The sequence below is a fragment of the Narcine bancroftii genome, chromosome 1, assembly GCF_036971445.1.
Source record: "Narcine bancroftii isolate sNarBan1 chromosome 1, sNarBan1.hap1, whole genome shotgun sequence".
NCBI lineage: Eukaryota > Metazoa > Chordata > Chondrichthyes > Torpediniformes > Narcinidae > Narcine > Narcine bancroftii.
In genome coordinates, this window is record NC_091469.1 from 108,085,333 (window position 1) to 108,109,530 (window position 24,198).

General features: G+C 44.7%; 1 protein-coding gene across 1 annotated transcript in view; it reads right to left on the reverse strand.

The window, feature by feature from the left end:
* arrdc1b (arrestin domain containing 1b) overlaps window positions 1–24,198 on the reverse strand; it is a 148,835-nt gene that overhangs the window by 9,531 nt on the left and 115,106 nt on the right. Inside the window, exons 5-7 of the mRNA XM_069936058.1 lie at window positions 13,257–13,439; window positions 1,291–1,467; window positions 124–529 (exon numbers count right to left, since the gene is read on the reverse strand). Coding sequence (XP_069792159.1) covers window positions 124–529; window positions 1,291–1,467; window positions 13,257–13,439 — 766 coding nt within the window. The remainder of the gene's footprint in view (window positions 1–123; window positions 530–1,290; window positions 1,468–13,256; window positions 13,440–24,198) is intronic.

A 24,198-nucleotide genomic window follows, 5' to 3' on the forward strand; every position in this document is an offset into this window, starting at 1 on the left:
GTTTCCAAATACTTGGGTATCTTTAAAACACAAGAATAATATCTATAATATGAAATATGCAACTCAGCTTTTAATTTATACTGCCATCAAAATAACAACTATAATAACAGGGAGGCAACTTACCATATGGCTGGGCCCACATGCCATACTCGGGAGGTAAAATCAGAGTATTTTCAGTGAGATCTGCAACAACAGGCCCGTCCGCATAGTATGGAACCGTAGCACCTGTTGAAATACAAAGCCTCGGACCAGGGATCTGCCCACCAGCATCTCCTTCAAAGCCTGATGTGTAGCTGAAAGCATGATGTGACAGAGTTTGCTGCTGAGAATGGCTTTTGGTTGGAAGAATGATGCTATCCATGGGCTGGTAACCTGCTGCCCCAACCTCCTCAGCTGGAGGAGCTGTGGGTATCACTGCCGCTGGAGTAGTCTGAGTTTGCCTCGATGGAGTCAGTGGTGGACTATTAACTGCAATATTTCCAATATAAATGGGCAAGCTGACAACAACTTCTGGTGATCGGACAGAAACCTGCAAAACACAAAAGGTCTTGTTTTACTCCAGTTTTTCCTCGTTCTTTTAAATCAAAGTCATAATCAATTAGAATCTACAGCAAAAAATAAAATGCTGCCTGCATTCTTAGATACGCGATGAACCGACTAAATTCAGCCAGCACGACAGATGAGACAGAGACAGGGTCAGCAAAGACATATTGACATTTACATCAACAATTTCACTCTTTGTTAAGATTCCAATAAGCGATCTAACTACAGTAAAACCTCTGTTATCTGAAATTCAATAACTGGCAAAAAAAAATTTTCTCGAGGGAAACAAATAAATAAATAGAAAATAATGAAGTTCTCCTTATTAAGAAAATTAAAATTGTAAAAGTAAATGTTCTCTGATGAAACAGCTTTGGTGAAGATGGAAGCAAATATTTAGCCAGCTGAGTGCCTTGGTTGTGCTTTGCTCAGAGCAGCTACAGCACTTGAATAAAGTTGTGCTTGTATTAAATGGCATTGCCCAGGATGAAGAGCTGGTTGATGCCACTTGAAACCTACTTCTTCAATCAAGCACTTATTGTGCTATATGTTGGCTCATGTTTGCTGTCTTTGCCATTTTAAATGTGCTGTACAATTCCCAGTCAATCTTGTTCCAACTTGCCTTTACACAATTATTTGCATTGTTAGTTCCATAGTCAGCCACCTTCATTTAATAATTAGCCTTAGTTTCAGTAGAAAAGTGGCTTGTTTTGTGGATAATGAGATACTAAACAATAACATTACGCTCACCTGCATGAAATAATCAACTTGTATTAAGTTACAACCGTGCAGGGATGACTGAGGTAAAGGCGGTACAATGATCTGTTCCTTCCACTCGGCTTGTTTCCAAGACTTGACCCCTGACCCTTCAACCTCTGCAATTGTCCGCAGGTCATAGATTAATCGCTTTGATTTATAGGTAACTTTCTAAAACAAAATTACAAAGCATTTAATTAGAGGAAAGCTTCTTTAAAATTAAACAGTATAGTCTAATGCACTCTTTCAGAAACTGGAGTTCCCATGACAAGGAAAACAAGATGGAGCAGAAACTTCACCAAGCAACTCCAAAAGCAATGATCTTTTGTTATATCAAGATGCAATTATGAACCTACCCATGCAATAATTCATAAACCTGGGAAGCATTGACAAGGACTACAAAGGGTTCAGAAAAGTGACATCAAATTCATGAAATTAATTATTTCTGGGAAGACCTTTATTATTTGAACAGATGCAAATTCACATGAGGAAAATTACTCCAGAGATTATTTACAAGTTTAATGCACAATTTTGTCAAAAACTCTTTTTTCATACGCATCTGAATATTTTACTGCAACTGACGAGAGATAATAAAGGAGAACATGTCTGTACAAGACAGACAGGTCTTTTCTGGCACTGTTTTAAAAAAATACTGAGAAGTATCAACAGAAGAATGTTTGGGGAAGGTAAAGCTTTCTCGGAGACATCAATGATCACACTATATCTAACAGATTGCATTCATCTGAATATATTAATAAAGGACAACTCCAATAATCTGAAATCAGATTATCCGATATCTTAAGATATCCTCATTTATCAGAATTTTTTTTGACCCAGAAATTATGTCTATTTGGCTCCTAAAAATTTTTCAGATAATTGAGGATTTCAGAAATTCTAATTTATCTAAAAATTTTTGAAGCCAAATTAACATTATTTCACCTCCGAAAAATTTCTGATAAATGAGGTTATCCGAAACAATCAGAAATCCTCAGTTATCTGAAATGTTTTTGGAGCCGAACTGACGTCGCAGGTTGAAAAAATGTTGGAAAAACCTCTGAGTAGAATTTCAAGTTTTTGGTGTTGGATTTATCTTATTTTGTTCAAGTTATTTTCTGGTGAGAATTTCATGCTTAAAATGTCTTCCCTTGTTTGTTGTTGTTTAAACACTGTTACCAATGATTTGATGTTGCAACTGGGCTATTTTTAAAAAATGCCCAGTTATCCAAAAATATCATTTATCTGAAATAAGCCCGGTCCTGACCATTTTGGATAATTGGAGTAGTACTGTATCTTACAAATGTGAAGTCTCTCTAACACAAACTGGTTTCCGTGGAAAGGCGCAGGGGTTCCACAGAAGAAATAGCTAAAACTTGTAATAACTGTTTTTATTTAAATTACTTTTTATCCGTGTCTTTAAATTACAGTTTTTCTGTTTCGGCAGCAAACAGTTGCCTCAATACTAACAAAACGGTGTCTTGAAGCATAATGTCAGCAGAACAGACATCAGGCCTCAGGATGCCATTTTCAACCAATGAGACTCAGATTCTTTTTGGCGTGAGGTTGGTCACATTTTAAAATTTAAACTGAAATATATTCAACGTGTGAAGTACTCTATTAAGAACCATGGATCGCTGGCTTAAAATAAAGAAACTGGATAATTCATCTGAAGCAAGTACTGAAGTGCCATCTTTTTTCATGAAGATTCTTACATGATGTATTTGTGATAATACGGATTCTATCACCGATGTATATACGTGTATATTGTAGTATAGGATGGCTGTGATTGGCTGAGAGCATAGCCACACCTACTGGCAGGTCTTAAAGGGTTGCTCTTAGCCAGACCCAGATCATTCTGGACTGGTCGACCTACATGAGATACACTCCAGTCTTTTGGTTAATAAAAGCCTTGGTTCAGATAACAAGTCTTTGATTCTTTCGACATGCACTACAATTTTATCAATCAAAAACTTTTCTAGGGACACCTCAACATTGACCCAAAGTCAGCTACTGCCCTGAATGACTGAGGTGAGGTGTTTCGAGGCTTACCTACAGCTCTCTAACCCTGCCGTGGAGGAGGACAGCCATCAACTGCTAGTATTGATGTCTATGGTGTCCCCGAGGGTCTACAAGAGCATCCAGGACGCAGCCACCTACATAGCAGCCACGAAGGTGCTGAAAGGAATCTACGAGCGACCTGTGAACAGGGTCTATGCCCGGTTCAAGCTAGCGACCAGGAGGGAACTGCCCGGTGAGTCCTGTAGAGCTTACCTCCCAGCACTAAGGTTACTGGGCAGAGCCTGTGCCTGCACACAGAACTACAGCTGAGATCACCGACGATCTCATTCAGGATGCTTATGTGGCCGGAGTCCGATCGAATGAGGTGAGGCAGCGCCTGCAAGAGCACGGGGAAGAAAACCTAGAGGACACGACCTGGATCGCAGAGACGACGGAGGCTGCGGTCTTAAGTATGGACGTTTACTCTCAGGGCTGGACCCCACACTATGAAGTGAGTAGGATTCGTGCCCTTAACCCTACTACCCCACGGCTTTCCGATGGCCTGGCTGCCGCCACTACCCTGCCAGATGCGACCCCGAAGTGCTACTTCTGCGGGAGGGACAAGCAAAGCAGGTCCCAGTGTCCTGCAAGGAAAGCCAGGTGCCAGAAATGCCTTAAAAACGGCCACTTTGCTGTAGACTGTTGCTCCAAAATGGCCACCGCCAAACACAGTGCCTCGTGTGAGGCCCAACCACCATCTCCTCATTCAAACTTCTCTTCATCAGAGCTCTCATACAATGTGAGCAAGGGCTTGATTGCACGGCAGTGCCTGATGTCAGGGGGCAGACGTTACGGGGCAGGAGGCAGGCGCGGAAGGGACACTCCACCCTCACCGCGATGACATTGGCCTGCCCACATGAAGCAACAGCCACCCAGGCCCAGGCCCTGATAACAGCCGCCCTACCTCCGACTCAAATGACGGCCACCCCAGCTCCAGCTCCGACCTCAGTGACGGTCGCCTCAGCCCCGACTCCGGTGATGACACCCCCAGCTCCGACCTCAGCCCTGACTTCACTGACTGCTGCCACTGACCAGGTAACTGCTGCTGCCGCTACCGCTGCCGGCGACCAGGTACCCACCGCCGCCGACTGCCCGACCGACCATCCCACCACTGACTGCAAGCAGCAGCCCCAGCCATTCACCACTGACAGCTCCAGCCCGACTGCTCCAGTGATGTCACCACGCACACGTCGTGCACTTTAGGCTCGACGCTGCGTGACGTCATCACGCAAGACTCCACAGTCCCCAGCACTGGTCGCTGCATCAGTGACCTTGGACCAGGACTGCCCCCAATCCCTCACAAAGGTGATGGAATTGATTAAAGTGCCTGGACACTGTACTAATTGCTTATTTGACTCGGGGTCAACTAAGAGCTTTATCCATCCAGACCTGGCCCAACATTGCAGACTGGTCATTCACCCCAATGACCAAAAGATTTCATTGGCGACCAGATCACACTCGACTGGGGTAAAGGGGTATTGCATGGTGACCCTGAAAGTCCAGGGCATCACATTTACAGATTTTAAACTGTTAGTCCTCCCTCAACTGTGCGCACCCGTATTGCTGGGATTGGATTTTCAGTGCCAGTTCCGAACTGTTTCCCTGCACTATGGGGGGGGGGGCCCCACTCCCCACTCTTTGTCTGTAACCACTCCACCCCAGAGGTCTCCTGCCAGTGACAGCCCACACCACCAGCCCACGCACCCCGGCACTCCACTTGAGGTCTCTCCACCCTCTGGATCGCTCCTCCAGCACTCTTCACAAACCTCACCCCTGGCTGGAAACCAGTGGCCACCAAAAGCCGGCAGTATAGTTATGAAGACAGGAAATTCATCACAAGCAAGGTGTGCAGAATGCTGGACGAGGGCATTATCAAACCCAGCTCAAGTCCTTGGAGGGCTCAGGTGGTGGTTGTTAAAAACGGGGAGAAGCTGCAGATGGTGGTTGACTACAGCCAGACAGTCAACCGTTTCACACTTCTGGATGCATAACCCCTCCCACGGATCACAGATGTGGTGAATCAGATTGCCCAATACTGTGTGTTCTCCACCACTGACCTATCACCAGCTCCCGATCCGCCAAGAAGACTGACCTTTCATGGCCGTTGAAGCGAAAGGACGGCTGTACTAATTCCTCAGGGTACCCTTTGGGGTCACAAATGGCGTCGCGGTATTCCAGTGGGAAATGGACCGGATAACAGACCAGAACGGGCTAACAGATACTTTCCCGTATCTGGACAATGTCACCATCTACGGCCATGACACGCAAGATCAGGATGCCAACCTTGAGAACTTTTTTTAGACAGCGATTTGGCTGAATTTAACATAAAATTTCGACCTGTGTCTTCCGGATCATTCGGCTCGCAATTCTAGGTTGCGTGGTGGAGAACGGGGTGGTAATGCCAGACCCTGACCGCATGCGTCCTCTCATGGACCTGCCACCCTCCGACACCCAAAAGGCACTCAGACACTGCCTGGGCTTCTTTTTGTACTATGCCCAAGAGGTTCCACACTACGCCGACAAGGCACGGCCACTTATCAAGACCACCTCCTTCCCCCTGTGAACCGAAGCCAGAGTGGCCTTCGACCGCATCAAATTGAACATAGCCTCTGCAACGCTGCACACCATCGACGAGCCCATTCCGTTCCAAGTAGAGAGCGATGCATCCAATTTTGCACTGACGGCCACTTTCAACCAGGCCGGCCGGCTGGTAGCCTTCTTCTCCAGGACCCACCAGGGCCCTGAGAGCCGACACTCCTCTGTCAAGAAGGAGGCCCAGACCATAGTTGAAGCAGTACATCATTGGAGGTACTACCTCATTGGCAGGCGCTTTACACTGCTGACTGACCAACGCACGGTCTCGTTCATGTTTAGCAGCACCCAGAGAGGAAAGATCAAGAACGACAAGATCGCTAGGTGAAAAATCGAACTCTCCACCTTCAATTCTGACATACTGTACCGGCCTGGTAAGCTTAACGAACCGCCAGAAGCGCTCTCCAGGGAGACTTGCACCAACATACAACTGGACAGGCTGCAGAGACTCCACGAGTTCTGTCATCTAGGGGTCACTAGGTTCGCGCACTTCGTTAAGGCCCACAACCTGCCCTACACAGTCAAGGAGATTTGCTCCATGACCCGAGCCTGCCTGGTGTACGCTGAGTGCAAGCCCCACTTCTTCCACTCAGAGAACACCTATGTCATCAAAGCCACCCGGCCATTTGAACGTCTAAGCATGGACTTCAAGGGGCCCCGACCGTCGACCAACCGTAACACTTACATTCTTACGGTAATCAACAAGTACTCTCACTTCCCATTCGCTGTGCCCTGCTTGGACATTACCGCCTCTTCAGTCATAGAGGCCTTGCACAGCATCTTCGGGTACCCCAGATACATCCACAGTGACTGGGGGTCCTCGCTTATGAGCGCTGAGCTGTGGCAGTACCTCCTGGAGTGTGGTATTGCTTCGAGCAGGACCACCAGCTATAACCTATGCAGTAATGGGCAGGTTGAAAGAAAGAATGCCACCGTCTGGAAAGCGGTCACACTTTCCTGCCGGTCCAAAGGCCTCCCCACCGCTCGCTGGCAGGACGTACTGACTAGCACCCTGCATTCCATCCGCTCCCTCCTATGCACCGCGACGAATGCCACTCCTCATGAAAAGATGTTCTCTTTCCCGAGGAAATCCAAATTGGGAACAACAACACCGGCGTGGCTCATGGTTCTTGGACCTGTCCTGCGATGCCACGTCCGGTACTCAAAGAACGACCCTCTGGTTGACCGGTAATGCTACTCCATGCGAACCTGCATTATGCATACATTGAGTACCGGGACAGGTGGAAGGACACGGTCTCGGTAAGGGACCTAGCCCAAGCCAGATCGGACCTGGCATCGCTCCCATCCCAACCTCCTCCAAATCCTTCTCCCCTAGGTCACGTGCTTGAACAGAGGGATCAGCACCACCCCACCAGTGGCAGTGGCAACAACTCAGGCCAGCCTGTTGACAACCCCAATGGGGAATTGAGCGAGGCGGAGTACACACCCAATGATCCCGCAAGCGACACGACTCCGGCGGCCCGAGTCTTTCTCTCTGTCCCCCCCCCCCCTTTTTTACAGCCCTCCATTCACCCCGGGGTCAGTTCTCAAAGAAGGGGTGAATGTGATAGTACGGATTTTATCACTGATGTATATTGTAGTATAGGATGGCTGTGATTGGCTGAGAGTGTAGCCACGCCTACTGGCAGGTCTTAAAGGGTTGCTCCTAGACAGACCCAGATCATTCTGGACTGGTCGACCTACATGTGATATGCTCCAGTCTTTTGGTTAATAAAAGCCTTGGTTCAGATCAACAAGTCTTTGATTCTTTCGACATACACTTCAGTATTTATCTGAAAATCAAGTGTAAAGAAACAGATATAGCAGGTCTTCCAGTGCTGCTCGTGCTGTTAGGTATGTGTACAAGAAGGATATTGAGGAAGATATACTTCTTTGTGAAAATTTTCAAGAGGACACAACTGGGGAAATTTTTAACTGCATCAATAACTACATGATGAAGTATGCCATTCTGTGGAAAAAGTGTTTACACGTGTGCACAGATGGAGCCTGAGTGAAGAGTATCTGTCCTTGGCAAAATCTGTTGTGCATCGTCTGTTACTGTTTTCCATGACTTACATGTGTGAGGCTGTATTTTCATATTATGCAGTGATGAAACTAAAATACAGAAACTGACTTGATGCAGCTCCTGACATAAGAGTACAGCCATCTAATATTGTGGCCAACATGAAGAGGATCTGTGGGGACAAGAAACAATTCCATTCATCCCATTAAGTGTAAATTAGAGGCAACAAATTATTTCAACATGGAAAATGATGAGTTTATTTACTTTCTTACTATGCTTGTGTATTGTTAGGTCTGCTTTGTTCATGAATGAGTGAGACAAACACCAGACTGAGTCGAAATCAGGGTTCTTTGTTCTTTATTACCGGATTGTAACACTTGCAACTAACAATGTTAGTTGGAGAATGCATTCTGCCGTTATCAGCAAAATGGTGATTTTTTATACCCTTGGATACGTGCTTAGAACATCATCATATCATTACTTGTCCAATGACTAAAACTGTTGCTATCCTTTCCCTGCTAGCTTCCTGCCTCTCAATCCATCAATGTCTCTCTTATCTTGTAAGTACAAGGATGCATTCACATCTTGTTACAGCCCTGCCCAGGGTAACTCCTTACACATTCCCATCTCATGATGTTTTACCTAACAGGAGTACAAGGACACCTCCCCTTCTTGTTACAGCCCTGCACAGGGTAACTCCTTACACATTCCCATCTCATGATGTTTTACCTTACAGTATATACCAGGTCTTTTAAACTGTAATTGACAATTGGGGTTCTGCAATTTCCAAGTGCTCCCCAAAAGGGTTCCGCGAGCTAAAATGTTTGGGAAGCCTTGCTCTAACACAACAAAGTTGCCATTATTACCAGGCCTCCCTCGATGCTATCCTGAATGAATCTTGGTGAGATCAGCTGGACTTTGCTGTTGCTAATGCACTTGGGCAGCCAATGCCAGAAGCACACATCGCTCTTCATTTATTGACTTTTTAACAGCAATACTGTTTGGGTCTGAACATTTAATTGGCATCCTCCTTTATTATCTTCCAGGAATATGTTTGAAGTGGTTAGACACAAATCAAATTACTGGTCTCAATTTTCAGCCTTCAGATTCCTTCCTAAGAACCAAGTTACAAACGTTGATTCAATGTTCAACAGGACAACAATTAAATCATCTTCATTAGAAACTACTTTCATAGACCATGGCTACCATATGAACAAAGTTTGGACAATATTGAAGTACTAAACACAAGAAACCATACAAAAACGGTCATTGCAGATTTGGAAACAAGAGTTTTACTGCCATGGACTTTGCATTCTGGTAATACTGATCCTTCAAATACTAAAAACGGCAATGAAATGACATCTCTAAACATCTGCAGCAGTAAATTTGTCTTAGGCAAAAAATATTCTCAAATCTCCTCAATTCAAAAGTGATAAAGAGTTGAGGCACAAGGTGGAATACTTTTTTCTCAGAGTAGAAATTCTGAGAATTCTACATCTGGGAATGCAGAGATTCAAGGAGACACAACACAAGCTTTTATATGGTTGGAGAAGATTTCAATGGAAGAGACAAGAAACCAAATGAGCAAGTATGGCCATTTGGAAGAACTTTTTAATTAAATAAAGACTCCACTGATTTTTATAATTTACAGTTTTATTAAGGTGTAATGTTAAAAAGCTTTCAGGTGTTTATCATTTTTAAAAACTTTGCAATGTTTTTAGAAATTTAAATGCTGAGCAAGTTCGAGGTTTAAACCTCTCACCTTGGTTTCTGATTTTGTGAATAGGACTGGTCTTGACCTCCTCATTAAGCTCACACAGTATTTGACCTCAAGTTGTTCTTGAGAATGCTGAAGGCAAATCTGCACTTCTCAAAACAAGATAAGCCCTATGTGCTGCTGGCTCTCCAATAACCCTAGAATATGGGCCAGGGAATCAAAGATACAAACTTTAAAGTGAATTCCAAGTCAAACCCGTCCTGCTTAAATGAACATGCAACCCTGTATGTTTTGAAGGATGAGAGAAAACCAGAGAACCTGGGAAAATCCACGCAGACACAGGGAGAACATACAAACTCCTAAAGACAGCAATTGATTCGAACCCGGGTTGCTGGCAACTGTAATAGCGTCGTGCTAACTGCTACACTAACAAAGCTGCCCTTCCACATCAAAAGTACTTTAAGAGCCAACTTTACAGACACCATTTCAGATTGAATTTGTTTGTCCTTGAAATATCTCACTCATCATCTAAATGAAACATTATACTCTGCGTAGTCATTTGTCTTTTTCAAAACCAAAACCAGTTTTGTGAGCTCTGTCTAGCTTGAATAAGAATATTACAGTATTTAATTTTGGTCAACCTCAAAGTTTGAGATAGATGTTTAAAAAATGAATCAATGGGAGGTGTCAGAATTGGAAAATGGCCCAAGCTTGGTCTGGGCCTGGACTGAAGTCCTTGTCTCTGACCCCAAGAAACCTGGTGCCTTAATGTTCAATCTCACTTCTGAGATTTGGAAGCTGCAAGAGGAGAAATAATCACAGAGAGTAAATAGTGGAAGGCAAATATAAAGTTAATCCTGAGGCCCAGGGGACTTCAAACTAACCTTGGGACTTGCAGTGTTTGATGACAAGAAGGCATAGGTTTCTCCTGTCAGTCAGCAGTCCAAGTGTGTTGACTAATGGCAGTGGAGCACGGATCACCAGTGTTGGGTCTGATGCAAAAGCTGGGAAATTCCAGGCAGATGTTGAGCTCAATGGAAAAACAGCTAGGGTTAAATATCCCACCTGGCTCAGAGCAGAGCTCTTTCTGCCAAGGTGCTGGACAGAGGTTTTGACTTAAGATCAAGAAAACAGACACCGAAGAGGATTTTTTGTCATTCTCAAATCTTTAGCGATCAGTTGCATTGCAAATGAAACTGATGCTGTCTGTTTGTCCAGTAGCTTACTTTGAATATAGATGGCATCTCAGATTCAAATACTATTTATTGTCATGAAATATAACAGAAATGTAATATTAGATGTAATTGCCTTTAGTCTCCCTTAAGATTATGCAAAGATTTGCCATCAGCATTACCCAGCACCCTTTACAGTCAGTGAAAGAGAATCAAAAGAGAGTCCCTCCAGAGTGACTGAGTGTCCATGGATTCACCACCAGTGCTCCTGCAGCCTCTAAGAGCTCCACAAGACAAGGATGGCATGGTTAGTGCAATGCTGCTACAGCACCAGCGATCAGGACGAGGGTTCAAATCCTGAGCTGTCTGTAAGGAGTTTGTACATTCTCCCTGTATTTGCGTTGGTTTCCTCTGGGTGCTCCGGTTTCCTCCCACTGTTCAAAATGTACCGTAAGTTGTAGGACAATTGGATGTAATTGGGTGGCACAGGCTCAAGAGAGGAAATGGCCTGTTACCGTGCTGTATGTCTAAAAAGAAGTCTTCAGTTCAAACCATCGGCAACCTGAGCCCAGATCCAAACCTCCGACACGATGAGGAAGTATTCCATGCCCAAGGATTTTCAAGTTACCACACCTGGTCTCCTCGTCCCAGCAGCCTTCAGCCTGTGTGAGTTCCTTGCATGCATCGCCAACAGCTGGCCCCATTTGTGTGTCTTTCAGCTGCAGAGCCCCTCGCTGGTCCAACACATTGGTCACTTTCCTTGGGGTCGTTCTTCTGATTCTCCTTCTTAAAGGGGGTGAGTTCTCCCAGTTATTGCTGCTCCCCTAGAGTCTGAAACCCCCTCGAGCCTGCTGCCAAACACAAGAGCTGTCATCTTAGGCCCAAACCTCATGGTTGTAAGATTTTAAATAAGACACCGTTGGCTTTAACAGGCCATTTAAAGCCTGCAGGGAGTTGTCAACAGTTGGACTGGGCTGTAGAACCCCACGGGGGAGTGCTGCGTTTCCTCTCACTGCTCTCCCAGGGTCCACACCATGGGCAGTGTTGCCGTAACAGCAGCTCCGGCAGTGCCACCTTTTTTTTTTCTGTCTGATTAATAGATGTAGGGAAGTGGACGAGAAATAGGTGAAGAAAATGGAAAAAACATGCCCACAATTAGACATGCAGAGGAACTGTGGCAAGAACTGCACAGAAGGACAGAAGCTTTGGAAGAAATTTGATAAAAGATTGATCAAAGACATCAGGATGACAAGTCTGGAGATAAACCATTGCAAGAAGTAATCCTCCAGATCAAGGACTGGGAGTTAGGAAACCTTATATGTGAGCTGGTCAGTTCACAAATGTGTGGGCAACATCCCAGCTTAGTCACAGAAGTTCAATGACTGAACCACATGGAGAAATTAATAGAAACAAGAGTGAACAAACCAGTTTGGGGAGGAGTTTTTCAAAGTATGATCATGTGAATGGAAGCATTTTCACCTTGTGACAGACAAGAGAAAGCTCATGACTGCAGAAGAGGGCCTGGCTGCATTGAAAAAAGGCAAAGGGCACACTCACCTGTTTGCATGTCCTTTGAGGAGAGAAGCTTGCAAGTGTGAGAATTTCCTGAAGGAATTGCTGATGGGGGTTTCTGGAGATATGTGACATAAAATTCCAAAGAGCTTTGGCAGGCTAAACACTCATGGGGAAAGTCCTTTGAGTCATAGTTTTAGAAAGGATCATTGATTCAAGAAGATTAAGAATTTTCTTGCACCATGGAGCTTTGTAACGGTCTATCCAGAAAGCTGGAAGGTAAATCTGTGAATGGTGCCAGATACAGCTCTTTAGTCTGTATAGGTTTATGGGAACCAGCTGACACTAAGGTCACATCAAAACAAGAACGCTGGAGGAACTCAGCCATTCTTGCAGCATCCATAGGAGGTAAAGATATATCACTGTCATTTAGGGCTTGAGCCCTTCCTCAAGGCATGAGCATCAAAAGGCCTGACCATCCTGACCTAGAATGGCTGGTCAGCACAAAGGATTGTATGGTTGAGTCCTGCTCTTATTTATATTCTTATTCCCCTCTTATAATATTGGCAGTTATTCACCTACTGAGTCTTTGTCAGCTCCTAACATTCCAGTCAGACTGACTACACCATGTATTTCTATGAAACCATCCTCTGATGTACAATAGGATCTGTGGCAAGCTTCAATTCTCTTCCTAACTTCCTCCATCTCTCTGTCACCTGGCTCAGTACCATCTTACACAATTTGACATTACTCTTCTGATTGAAAATGCTCCTGTGAATTAAGTTGCTTTTATTTACTTTTTTATTAATTATGGAAGCATAACAGACATTTCAGAAAAGACAGAATGAAAGTTCAAGACTACGGAGTTCAGAATTCAGTCCAAATTTACCTGGATGAGACTGGCAAAAATGTTACCAATATCCTTCCCCGACTGGTTCTGGATGGCTGTCGAAAGATGGATGATTTGTCCTGAAGTGTATCCTTTAAGATCAGTGCTCACAGTTAAAGTGATGGTTCCACTTTTCACAATGAAGTAGCTAAACTTCTTAGTCACAGATGCAATATTTGGTTGCTGTTAAGAAGAAATGCTCAACAAGTTAACACCTTAACAAACATTACATTTAAAAACAACAACCTTCCACACACAGGGAGTTAAGTAGAGAGTTAAAAAGGACCGCAAAGGGAGTAATCTAAGGATTACTGCCTGTGCCTCGTGACAGTGAGAGCAGGAATAGAATGAGATAGAGGATGAACGCGTAGCTGAAGGGGTGGAGCAAAGGGCAGGGATTCAAGTTTGTGGATCACTGGGACCATTTTTGGGGTAGGTGTGACCTGTACAAAAAGGACTGGTTGCATTTGAACCCCAGGGGGACCAGGATTCTGGCAGGGACGTTTGCTAGGGTTACTCAGGAGACTTTAAACTAGAATGGCTGGGGGGAGGGAACCAAATGAAGGAGAACAGCAAAGAGAAGGTTAGAGTGCAATCAGCGAAAGCTTGTAGACAGTGTTTGAGGGGGGAAAGGCAGGTGATAGAAAAGGGAGATGCTCTATACGAAGATGGACAGAAGTCGATTGCAAAAGATCATAATAGAGCTGGTGGTAAAGATAGGGGCCTACAGGAAGTAAAAAGTGGGAAATCTCTAAAATGCATATATTTTAATGCTAGGAGCATAGTAAGGAAGGTGGATGAGCTGAAGGTATGGATTGACACTTGGTAGCGATTAGTGAAACATGGTTACAGGAAGGATGTGACTGGCAGCTAAATATTCCTGGATTTAGTTGCTTTAGGTATGATAGAACCAGGGGGGCAAGAGGGGGTGGTGTTTTGCACTACTTGTTAGAAAAAATATTATAGCGGTACTTAGGTGTGATAGAATAGAAGGCTCATCCAGGGAGGCTATATGAGAGGAATTGAGGAATGGGAAAGGGGAAGTTACAATTATAGGGTGTATTATAGACCACCGAATGGGGAACACGAATTAGAGGAACAAATTATTAGGGAGATAGCAGGTATTTGTAATAAGCACAGGGTAATGATTGTGGGGGATTTTAATTTTCCGAATATTGATTGGGAAACCCATTCCCTGAAAGGGCTGGATGAGTTGGAGTTTGTAAAATGTGTGCAGGATAGCTTTTTACATCAATACGTGGAGGTACCAACTAGAGAGGGAGCTGTGTTGGATTTACTATTGGGGAATGAGGTGAGTCAGGTGACAGGTATGTCTGGGGGAGCACTTCGGGTCCAGTATTCATAGTGCCATTAGCTTCAAGGTAATTATGGAAAAGGATAGGTCTGGGCCCAGAGTTGAGGTTTTTGAATGGGGAAAAGCTAGGATTGAGGAGATGCGAAAGGATTTACAAGGGTTGGATTGGGACAATTTGTTTTCTGGGAAGGATGTAATGGAGAAATGGAGGGTCTTTTAAAGGAGAGGTTTTAAGAGTACAAAATCTTTATAAACCTGTTAGGTTGAAAGGTCAGGTCAAAAGTTTGGGAGAGTCATGGTTCTCAAGGGATATTGGAAACTTGGTTCAAATAAAGAGGGAGTACTACAATAAATATAAGAAACAGGGAAAAAAGGAGATGTTTGGGTACTATATTGAATGTAAAAAGAATCTTAAGAAAGAAATTAGAAAAGCTAAAAGAAGGTATGAGATGGCTATAGGAAGCAGGGTGAAAATAAATCCAAAGGGTTTCTACAAATATGTAAATAGCAAAAGGAAAGTGAGAGATAAAATTGGTCTAATAGAGAATCAGAAAGGACAAATGTGTGTGGAGCCAAAAGAGATGGGGAGGTCTTGAACAATTTCTTTTCCTCAGTATTTACTGTGGAGAAGCATATTGAACTGTGCAGGGTAAAGGAAGCAAAGAGGATATATATGGAGACTATAGGGATTATGAAAGAGGTAGTACTGGAGCTTTTGAAACATATAAAGGTGGATAAGACTCCAGGTCCTGACAGGATTTTTCCCAGGACCTTGAGAGAAGTTAGTGAGGAAATAGTTTCTGGCAGTGATTTTTCAAATGTCATTAGAGACAGGTATAGTGCCTGAGGATTGGTGTCTTGCGCATGTGGTTTCTTTGTTTAAAAAGGGTTTGAGCAGCAAGCCTAGCAATTATCGGCCTGTAAGTTTGATGTCTGTGGTAGGTAAATTGATGGAAAGCGTTCTTAGAGAACGCTTAGAAGTATGTGGAGGGACAGGGTCTGATCAGGGACAATCAACATGGATTTGTGCGTGGAAGGTTGTGTTTGACCAATCTTGTTGAATTTTTTGAAGAGGTGACTAGGAATGTTGATGAGGGTAGAGCAGTGAATGTTGTCTATATGGACTTCAGTAAAGCCTTCAATAAGGTTCCGCATGGGAGGTTAGTTAGGAAGGTTAAGTCCTTGGGTATTAATTTGGAGATAGTCAAATGGTTTCAACAGTGGCTGGAAGGAAGGTGCCAGAGAGTAGTAGTAGATAACTGTTTGTCAGGATGGAGGCCAGTGACAAGTGGTGTACCTCAGAGTTCGGTATTGGGACCTTTGCTGTTTGTCATATATATATTAATGATCGGGAGGATGGGGTGGTAAATTGGATTAGTAAATATGCAGATGATACTAAAATAGAGAGAATTGTGGATGATGAAGAGGGTTTTCAAAGATTGCAGAGGGATTTAAACTGCTTAGAGGAGTGGGCAGAAAGATGGCAGATGGAGTTTAATGCTGATAAGTGTGAGGTGCTTCATTTTGGAAAGAATAATCAAAGCAAGACATATGTGGTAAATGGGAGGGCATTGAAGAATGCAGTGGAGCAGAAAGATCTAGGAATAATGGCGCATTGTTCCCTGAAGGTAGAAGCGCATGTGGATGGGGTGGTGAAGAAGGCCTTTAGTATGCTTGCCTATATAAATCAGTGCATAGAATATAGGAGTTGGGAAGTAATGATGAAACTGTACAAGGCATTGGTGAGGCCAAATTTAGAGTACTGTGTGCAGTTCTGGTCACTGATTTATAGGAAGGGTATTAACAAGATCGAGAGAGTGCAGAGAAAATTTACAAAAATATTGCCTGGGTTTCAGCATCTGGAATACAAGGAGTGAGCAAATTAGGTCTTTATTCCTTGGAATGTAGAAGGCTGAGAGGGGATTTGATAGAGGTGTTTAAGATAATGAGAGGGATAGATACAGTTGATGTGGAAAGGCTTTTCCGTTAAGAGGAGGAAAGATTAAAACAAGAGGACATGAGTTAAGAATTAAGGGGCAGAGGTTTAGAGGTAACATGAGGGGGAACTTCTTTACTCAGAGAGTGGTAGCTGTGTGGAATGATCTTCCGGGAGAAATAGTGGCGGCGGAGTCAATTGTATTATTTAAGAAAAGGTTGGACAGGTATATGGATGAGAGGAAGATGGAGGGTTATGGGCATTGTGCAGGGAGGTGGGATTAGAAAGGGGTGTTTGGTTCGGTGCGGACTAGAAGGGCCTAATGGCCTGTTTCCGTGCTGTAATTGTTATTATTATTATTATTATTATTGAGAGTAGGAGAGATGGATACAAGAGGTCATGGGTTGAGAGTTGACGGGCAAAGGTTTAGGAGTAACATGAGGGGGAACTTCTTTACTCAGAGAGTGGTTACTGTGTGGAATGGGGTTCTGGGAAAGGTGGTGGAGGCAGGGTCAATTTTGTCATTTAAGAAAGAGTTGGATAAGTATATGGATGGGAGGGGGATGGAGGGATATGGGGAGAGTGCTGGTAAGTGGGATTGGAGGAAGGTACTTGGATCAGTGCAGATTAGAAGGGCCAAATTGGCCTGTTTCCATGCTATAATTGTTATATGGTTATATTACAACAACAATTCCACTGCAGTCAGTCACTTGGTTCCCTTTAATGACACATATGCTGATGTACAATCCATCTGATCTGGTCCTTTAGGACACAAGAAATCTGGTGCACTGGGCCATTTCAAAATTCTGACCACGATTAAAAACTGAAAGCTTCTATCCCAAATAGTTCCAATTTCTTGGATACCAAGTGACATTTCCACAGTTAGTTTCAACTAAAACCAGACATGCTACACATAACTAGTCGGTTGAATTAGCATATAATAAATTCTTAACATGGTCTGAGGAGAAATGGGTTGAAGATTAGAAAAAAATTTGTACATAGAATAGTACAGCACCAGCTCACAATGTGCCAACATATATAAATCTACTCAACAATCTAAACGTTCCCTACCTCACACCCATAACCTGCTATTTTTCATTCATCCATGTGTCTATCCCTTTTGTACCAGCCTCCGCCACAACCCTGACAATGTAGTCCAAGCACCCTCCACTCTTTATGTAAAAGCTTACCTCTGCCATCTCCCCTCAAACAGAGATGGCCATCCACCCTAACTATGCATCTCATAATCTTATAGACCTAAATTAAGTCACCTCTCATCCTTCTTTGATACAAAGAGAAAAGCCCTAGCTCTATTAACCTTGCCTCATGAGATATGTTCTCCAATCCTGGCAACATCCAAGTAAATCTCAACTCACCCTCTCCAAACCATTTGCAATTTAAGGTAGTACATAGAATACACACTTTTAAACTTAAACGATCCCTTTTTTATGTAGATATTGACCCACTATGTATGAAATACAAAATTTTTGAAGCTTCACTAATCTACATGTTTTGGGAATGCCCATTTTGGCAAGTTTTTGGAAAGACATCTTCCAAACTTTATCCATGAATTTTAAAATCAAAATCGAGCCTTATCCTTGAATTCCTCAGTTTGGTTTTCACATGAGCCAGATATAGCTCTTTCAGCAACTCAGGAAAAAGTTTTAGCTTTGATTACGCTGATGGCCAGATGAACAATTTTACTGAAATGGAAGGATGATTCTTCACAGTGTTTTCATGAAGTAATGTCTTACTTAAACTTGTAGAAAATTAGATACAATATTAAAGATAGAAAATTTCAATTTGTAAAGATGAGGTAGAGAAAAATGACCATGACCAACACTTCCTCAAGGAATACTGTGTTTTGATCCCAATTTACTTTCTCCAGTTCCTGTGTTATACGCCCAAAGGATCCCAAAACCCAGCAGCAATAGAAATTCACCAAGACAAATGGTTACTTAAATAAAAGTTGCTTTTAATTTTCTTTAAACTGTGGCGGCGTACATCCTCATGGTGAACTGGCCCCACTTGTATCGCCACATGACAGGGCAGCCATGGGGAAATGGCGTCGTCAGAGATTTCTCTCTGACTCCAGCATCCCTTCCAGCGCCCACCCTGGGCAGCGATTATGACGTCACAATGCACCAGGTTACTGAGCTCATGCTGCCCTTATAGGGGAATGCTGAATTTGAAACAGTCGTTAACGACCCTCAACGTGGTGGCTGTGTTTCTTCCACTGCTCACACCGCCACAGTGATGACACTGACAAACCTAGACATTTTTCTGGAGTAAAACACCATAGATTCAGCAGAGGTTAATGCTGTCTCCATCAAGCTTCTCCCCTTTTAGATCCACCGATCGAGAACGTGGTTGGGGCAGGCGGAAGCACATTTAAACTCCTCAACATCTCAGACGCTACGATGTTCTATCATGTCGTGAGCACTCTGGACCAAGATATGGCAATGATATGACATCATCCACCCCACCCCCCAGCTATGGGCAAGTACACCGCCTTCAAAGACCTGCTGCTTGGAACTTTCGGGCTAACACCCCAGCCACGGGCTTCCAGGCTCCTTCACCTAGATGGGCTTGGGGAGCGTAGTCTGTCGGCGCTGATGGACGAAATGCTGGCCCTGGCGGAAGACCACAAGCCTTGTTTTCTCTTCGGCTAAATATTCCTGGAACAGATGCCGGAGGACATCCAGCTGCTCCTCACAGATGAGGACTTCTCGAACCCGAGCCTCTGGCACACAAAGAAAAAGAACGAGAGAGCCCTCAACCAGGTGGCATGACCAGGGGCCAGCTGACCGCAAGCTGCTCCCAAGACCAAGCCAGAGGAGGGCCAGTTGACCTGGTGTTTCTACCACCAGCGCTGGGGAGAGCAAGCCCATAAGTGCCGCCAGACCTGCAGGGAGGGAAACGACCAGGCCAGTTGCCGTTGATGGCTGTGACGGCTGGCCACACAACCTCCTTCTTGTGATGGATAGATCCACCGGCTGCCGATTCCTGGTGGACACAGGTGCTGAGCTCAGTGACCTTCCCCCCACAGCATTAGAGACTTGCACCCGATTTCGAGGTCCAACCCTGTGGGCGGCCAACGGCTCCACCATCAGGACCTATGGCACTTGCAGGGCACAGATCTAGATCAGGAAGAAGATCCACTGGAGGTCTGTCCTTGCCTCCGTGGGCAACACGCTGTTAGGGGCCGACTTCCTCAGAGATCACAGCATACTGGTTGACATGAAGGGCAAGAGGCTGGTCAATGCCCGAATGTTTCACTTCACCCGACTGCACACAGCAGAAGCCCGCAGGCCCGAAATCGCCATTGTAGCCGCTGATAGGGATGAGTTCAATGAGATCCTCCACGAATTCCCCGCCATCTTAGAGCCAGGGTGCAACGCCACCCTGCCCCAGCATGGGGTCTACCACCACAACACCACACAGGGCCTCCTGCTGAATGCTAGATCCAGACGGCTGCCAACCGAGAAGCTCCAGGAGGCAAAGCAGGAGTTCTCCAGGCTCCAGGAACTGGGAATCGTCCGGTGCTCGGATAGCGCCTGGGCATTGCCGCTCCATATGGTCATGAAATTGTCTGGGGGTTGGAGACCGTGCAGGGACTACTGTCAGTTGAACGATGCAACCACCCGACAGGTACCCTGTGCCCTAAATATAGGACTTCTCTGCCAACCTCCACGGCATACGGGTCTTCTCCAAAGTGGACCTCGTGGGGAGACCATCAGATCCTGGTGCATCCAGACGAAATGGGTAAGACGGCCATTATAACCCCTTTCAGCCTCTTCGAGTTCCTGTGTATGCCCTTGACTCTAAAGAACACAGCTCAAACATTTCAGCGCCTCATGGATACGGTTGGAAAAGACCTGGACTTCGTGTTCATTTACCTGGACGATATTCTCATTGCCAGTCGGAACCGCGACGAACACAAAGACACTCTGCACACTCTTTGCCCGGCTGGCAGACTTTGGCCTTACGGTCAACACGGCCAAATGCCAGTTCAGCAAGGAGTCCCTCCAGTTCCTGGGGCGCACTGTTTCGACAGCTAGTGTTGCGCCGGCGCCAGAGAAGGTAGCGGCTGTTCAAATATTCCCCAAATCCTCCACCCTGAAAGGCCTCCAAGAGTTCGCGGGGATGGCATAGGGAATACTTAAAGTGGTATGTGAGTGGAAAGAAAGCCAGCAGTATCTCTGACGACTTTATCTGAGAGACGTGCATCCAACTGCAGCTCCTGACAAGCAGAGTTAAGAAATTGGTGCTGGAGTTGAATGAACTTTAGATCGTTTAGGGAGCAGGGGGGAGAGGGTGGGGGGAGGGCAGTTGGGGGGGGGGGTGGTGATAGACAGGAGTTACAGGGTCACTATTACACCTAGGAGACAGGAGGAGGGAGGAGGGTAGATGGGTAACAGGCAGGTAGTGTAGGGTAGCCCTGTGGCTGTTCCCCTCAATAACAAGTATACAATTTTGGATACTGGTGGGGGGTGGGGGAATAATGACCTACCAGGTACAAGCTACGGTGATCAGGTCTCTGGCATGGAGTCTGGTCCTGTGGCTAGGAAGGAAGGGAGGAGAAGGGGCGAGCTGTAGAGATAAGAGGTTCTGTGGAAGACATTGAGTATCCTGGATGAAATGTGGCCTCCGTGGTGCCAGGATCCAAGATTTCTCAGATCGAGTTCACGGCATTCTCAGGAAGGAGGGAGAGCAGCCAGATGTTGTGGTCCATATGGGAACCAATGATGTGGGTAGAAAATATGAGGATGTCCTGCAAGGAGAGTTCAGGGAGTTAGGTTGAAGGACAGGACCTCTAGGGTAGTGATCTCAGGATTTCTACCCATGTTACATACTAGTAAGGATAGAAATAGGAGGACAATGCAGCTTAACACATGGCTAAAGACATGGTGTAGGAGGGAAGGCTTCAGGTTTCTGGATCATTGGGCTCCCTTTCAAGGGACAGGAAGGTTTGCATCTGAACTGGAGGAGGACCAATATCCTTGCAGGAAGGTGTGGCAGTGCAATGGTGGCACTACAACTCCCAGGAGGCATCAAACTGGCCATGTGACATTAATGCATTATGATGTCAGTGCATGTCAAGCACGTGATTATGGCTTTTAAAATGTTGCACAGGTGATGAAGAGTAAATCCATTTGATTCACTCTAGAAATGCCTTGTGTGGTTATTTTGTCATGTCCACTGTGATTCCAGTGGCCACAAAGGTTTGCAAATGCTGCTCAGGTTGGTTTAAACTAGATTTGAAGGGTGCTTGGGAACCAGAGTGCCAGAACAGATAGAAGAGTGGAAGAGGGAAAAGATGATGTGAAAATTGCATGCACCGTTAGAAGTGAACGGGTTGTACGTGGAGGAAATTTTCAAAGTTTATCTATTTCAATACAATGAGTATTGAAGGAAAGGGAGATGAGCTTACAGCGTGGACTGGCATGTGGAATTATGACATTGTGGCCATTAGTGAAACTTGGTTGTAGGAGGGGCATGACTGCCGATTCAATGTTCCAGGCTTCCACTGCTTTGGATGCGATAGAACGAAGTAGGGAGTGGGGGGGGGGGGTGGGAGGGGGAGAAGTGGCATTGCTCATCAGGGAAAGTATCACAACTGTGCTCAGGCAGGACAGTCCAGAGGGCTCGTCTACGGTGGACTTTGTGTGGAGACGAGGAACGGGAAAGGTATGACCACAGTCATAGGGTTGTATCATCGACTGCCAAATAGTCTACATGAATTGGAGGAACAAATCTGTAGAGTGATAGCAGATAGCTGCTGCAGGAAACATAAGGTTGTGTTAATTTCCCACATATTGACTGGGACTCCCATACTGTAAAAGGGCTGGATGGCTTAGAGTTTGTCAAATGTGTTCAGGAAAGTTTTCTAAATAAATACATCAAGGCACCAATTGGAGAGAGTGCAATACTGGATCTCCTTTTAGGGAACGAGACAGGACAGGTGAATGAAGTATGTATCGGGGAATATTTTGCGTCCAGTAATCATTATGCCATTAGTTTCAAGTTAATTATGGAGAAGGATAGGTCTGGTCCTCAGGTTGAGATTCTAAATTGGAGAAAGGCCAATTCTGAGGAAATGAGAAAGGATCTAGAATGAGTGGATTGGGATAAATTGTTTTCAGGCAAGTATGTGCGGGGTAAGTTGAGAACCTTCAAAGATGAAATTTTGAGAGTACAGAGTGCATGTTCCTGTCAGGATTAAAAGCAAGGTCAACATAGGGAACGTTGGTGTTTGAGGGTTACTGGGGATCTAGTTTGGAAGAAGAGAGAGGTGTATAACATGGAGAAAATTAGTTACTTGAGGAGTATAAAAAATGCAAAAAAAAGATGTTGCTTTGACAGAAAATGTGAAGGAAAATCTTAAAGGTTTCTATAGGTATATTAAGAGTAAAAGGATAGTAAGGGATAAAATTGTCCCCTTGAAGATCAGAGTGGTCAGCTTTGTACACAGCCAAAAGAGATGGAGGAGATCTTAAATGTTTTTTTTCATCAGTACTCACTCATGAAACAGGCACAGAGTCATGGGAAGTAAGGAAAACAAGCAGTGAGGTCATGTAACCTACACAGATTGAAGAGGAGGTAGTGCTTGCAGTCTTAAAGCAAATAAAGGTGGGTAAATCCCTCGGGCCTGACAAGATATTCCCTCGGACCTTGAGGGAGGCTAGTGTAGAAATTGCAGGGACATTGGCAGAAATATTTAATTTATCCTTAGCCATGGGTGTGGTGCCAGAAGATTGAAGGGTAGATCATGTTGTTGTGACAGATTCTGTTGTATTTTCTATTGTATATAGATATGTTTTAAAGGAGATAAATTGTGGCAGGTTTTTAGTGCAGGTCACATACAAACAGTTCAGAACAGATTGCATTTAAAATACTGGAGCTCTGCTCAAGCCAGACAGGCCCGGCTCCAGTGCCTTTGCAAAAACTTTGAAGAGTGTCTAAGGGACTTCACCAGTGGATTGTTGTTTTGATAAGCAACAGATGAAAGGACTCGGAGGATTAGGTTTGGAGCTGCAGGCTGTCTGAGTGCACGTTGCTGTTCTAAGAGGGTCATGCGGTTTTGTAAGCCACAGAGAGTCAACCAGGATGTTTCTCTGTGAGTGAGCGAAAGAGAGAGAATTCAGTTCAACAGTGCTAGAGTTGAGCAGCAGCAGCTGGGACTGGAACATGACAAGCTGGAAAGCTTGTAGAAAAACCCCATTTTGAAGATAGGTTGTGAGTTCTTAGTTCAGCCTGGTCAATACAAGAGGAGAGGACTGGCTGACCAATGTTTCACTTGAAATAAGAGAAACTAAAAGGAACTCTGTGGTGACCTGAAAGAAAGAGGTCATTATCTGGAAAACCCTAATGGGGCAAGTTTCTTCGGCAAGATGCTGAGGTGGCTGATTAGAAGAAAGTAGTTTGTGTCTAATGAACAACAAATCTCTCTCTGAAAACCGACAGAACTTTCCTGAGCAGCAATCATTTTCCTTTCAAGCCCCAAAGCCTGGTGAACTTTCTAAATGTTAAATTCTGTGCACAGTATAAGAATTGCCTACAACCAGTGAACTTGGAGGAGTGAGAAGTGAGATTGGACTGTGAATCAAAGAACTTTTCTAAACTTACATACACATTACAGACACGTGCGCTTAGAATTAAAAGGGGGTTAAGTTAGGTTAAGTTAATAG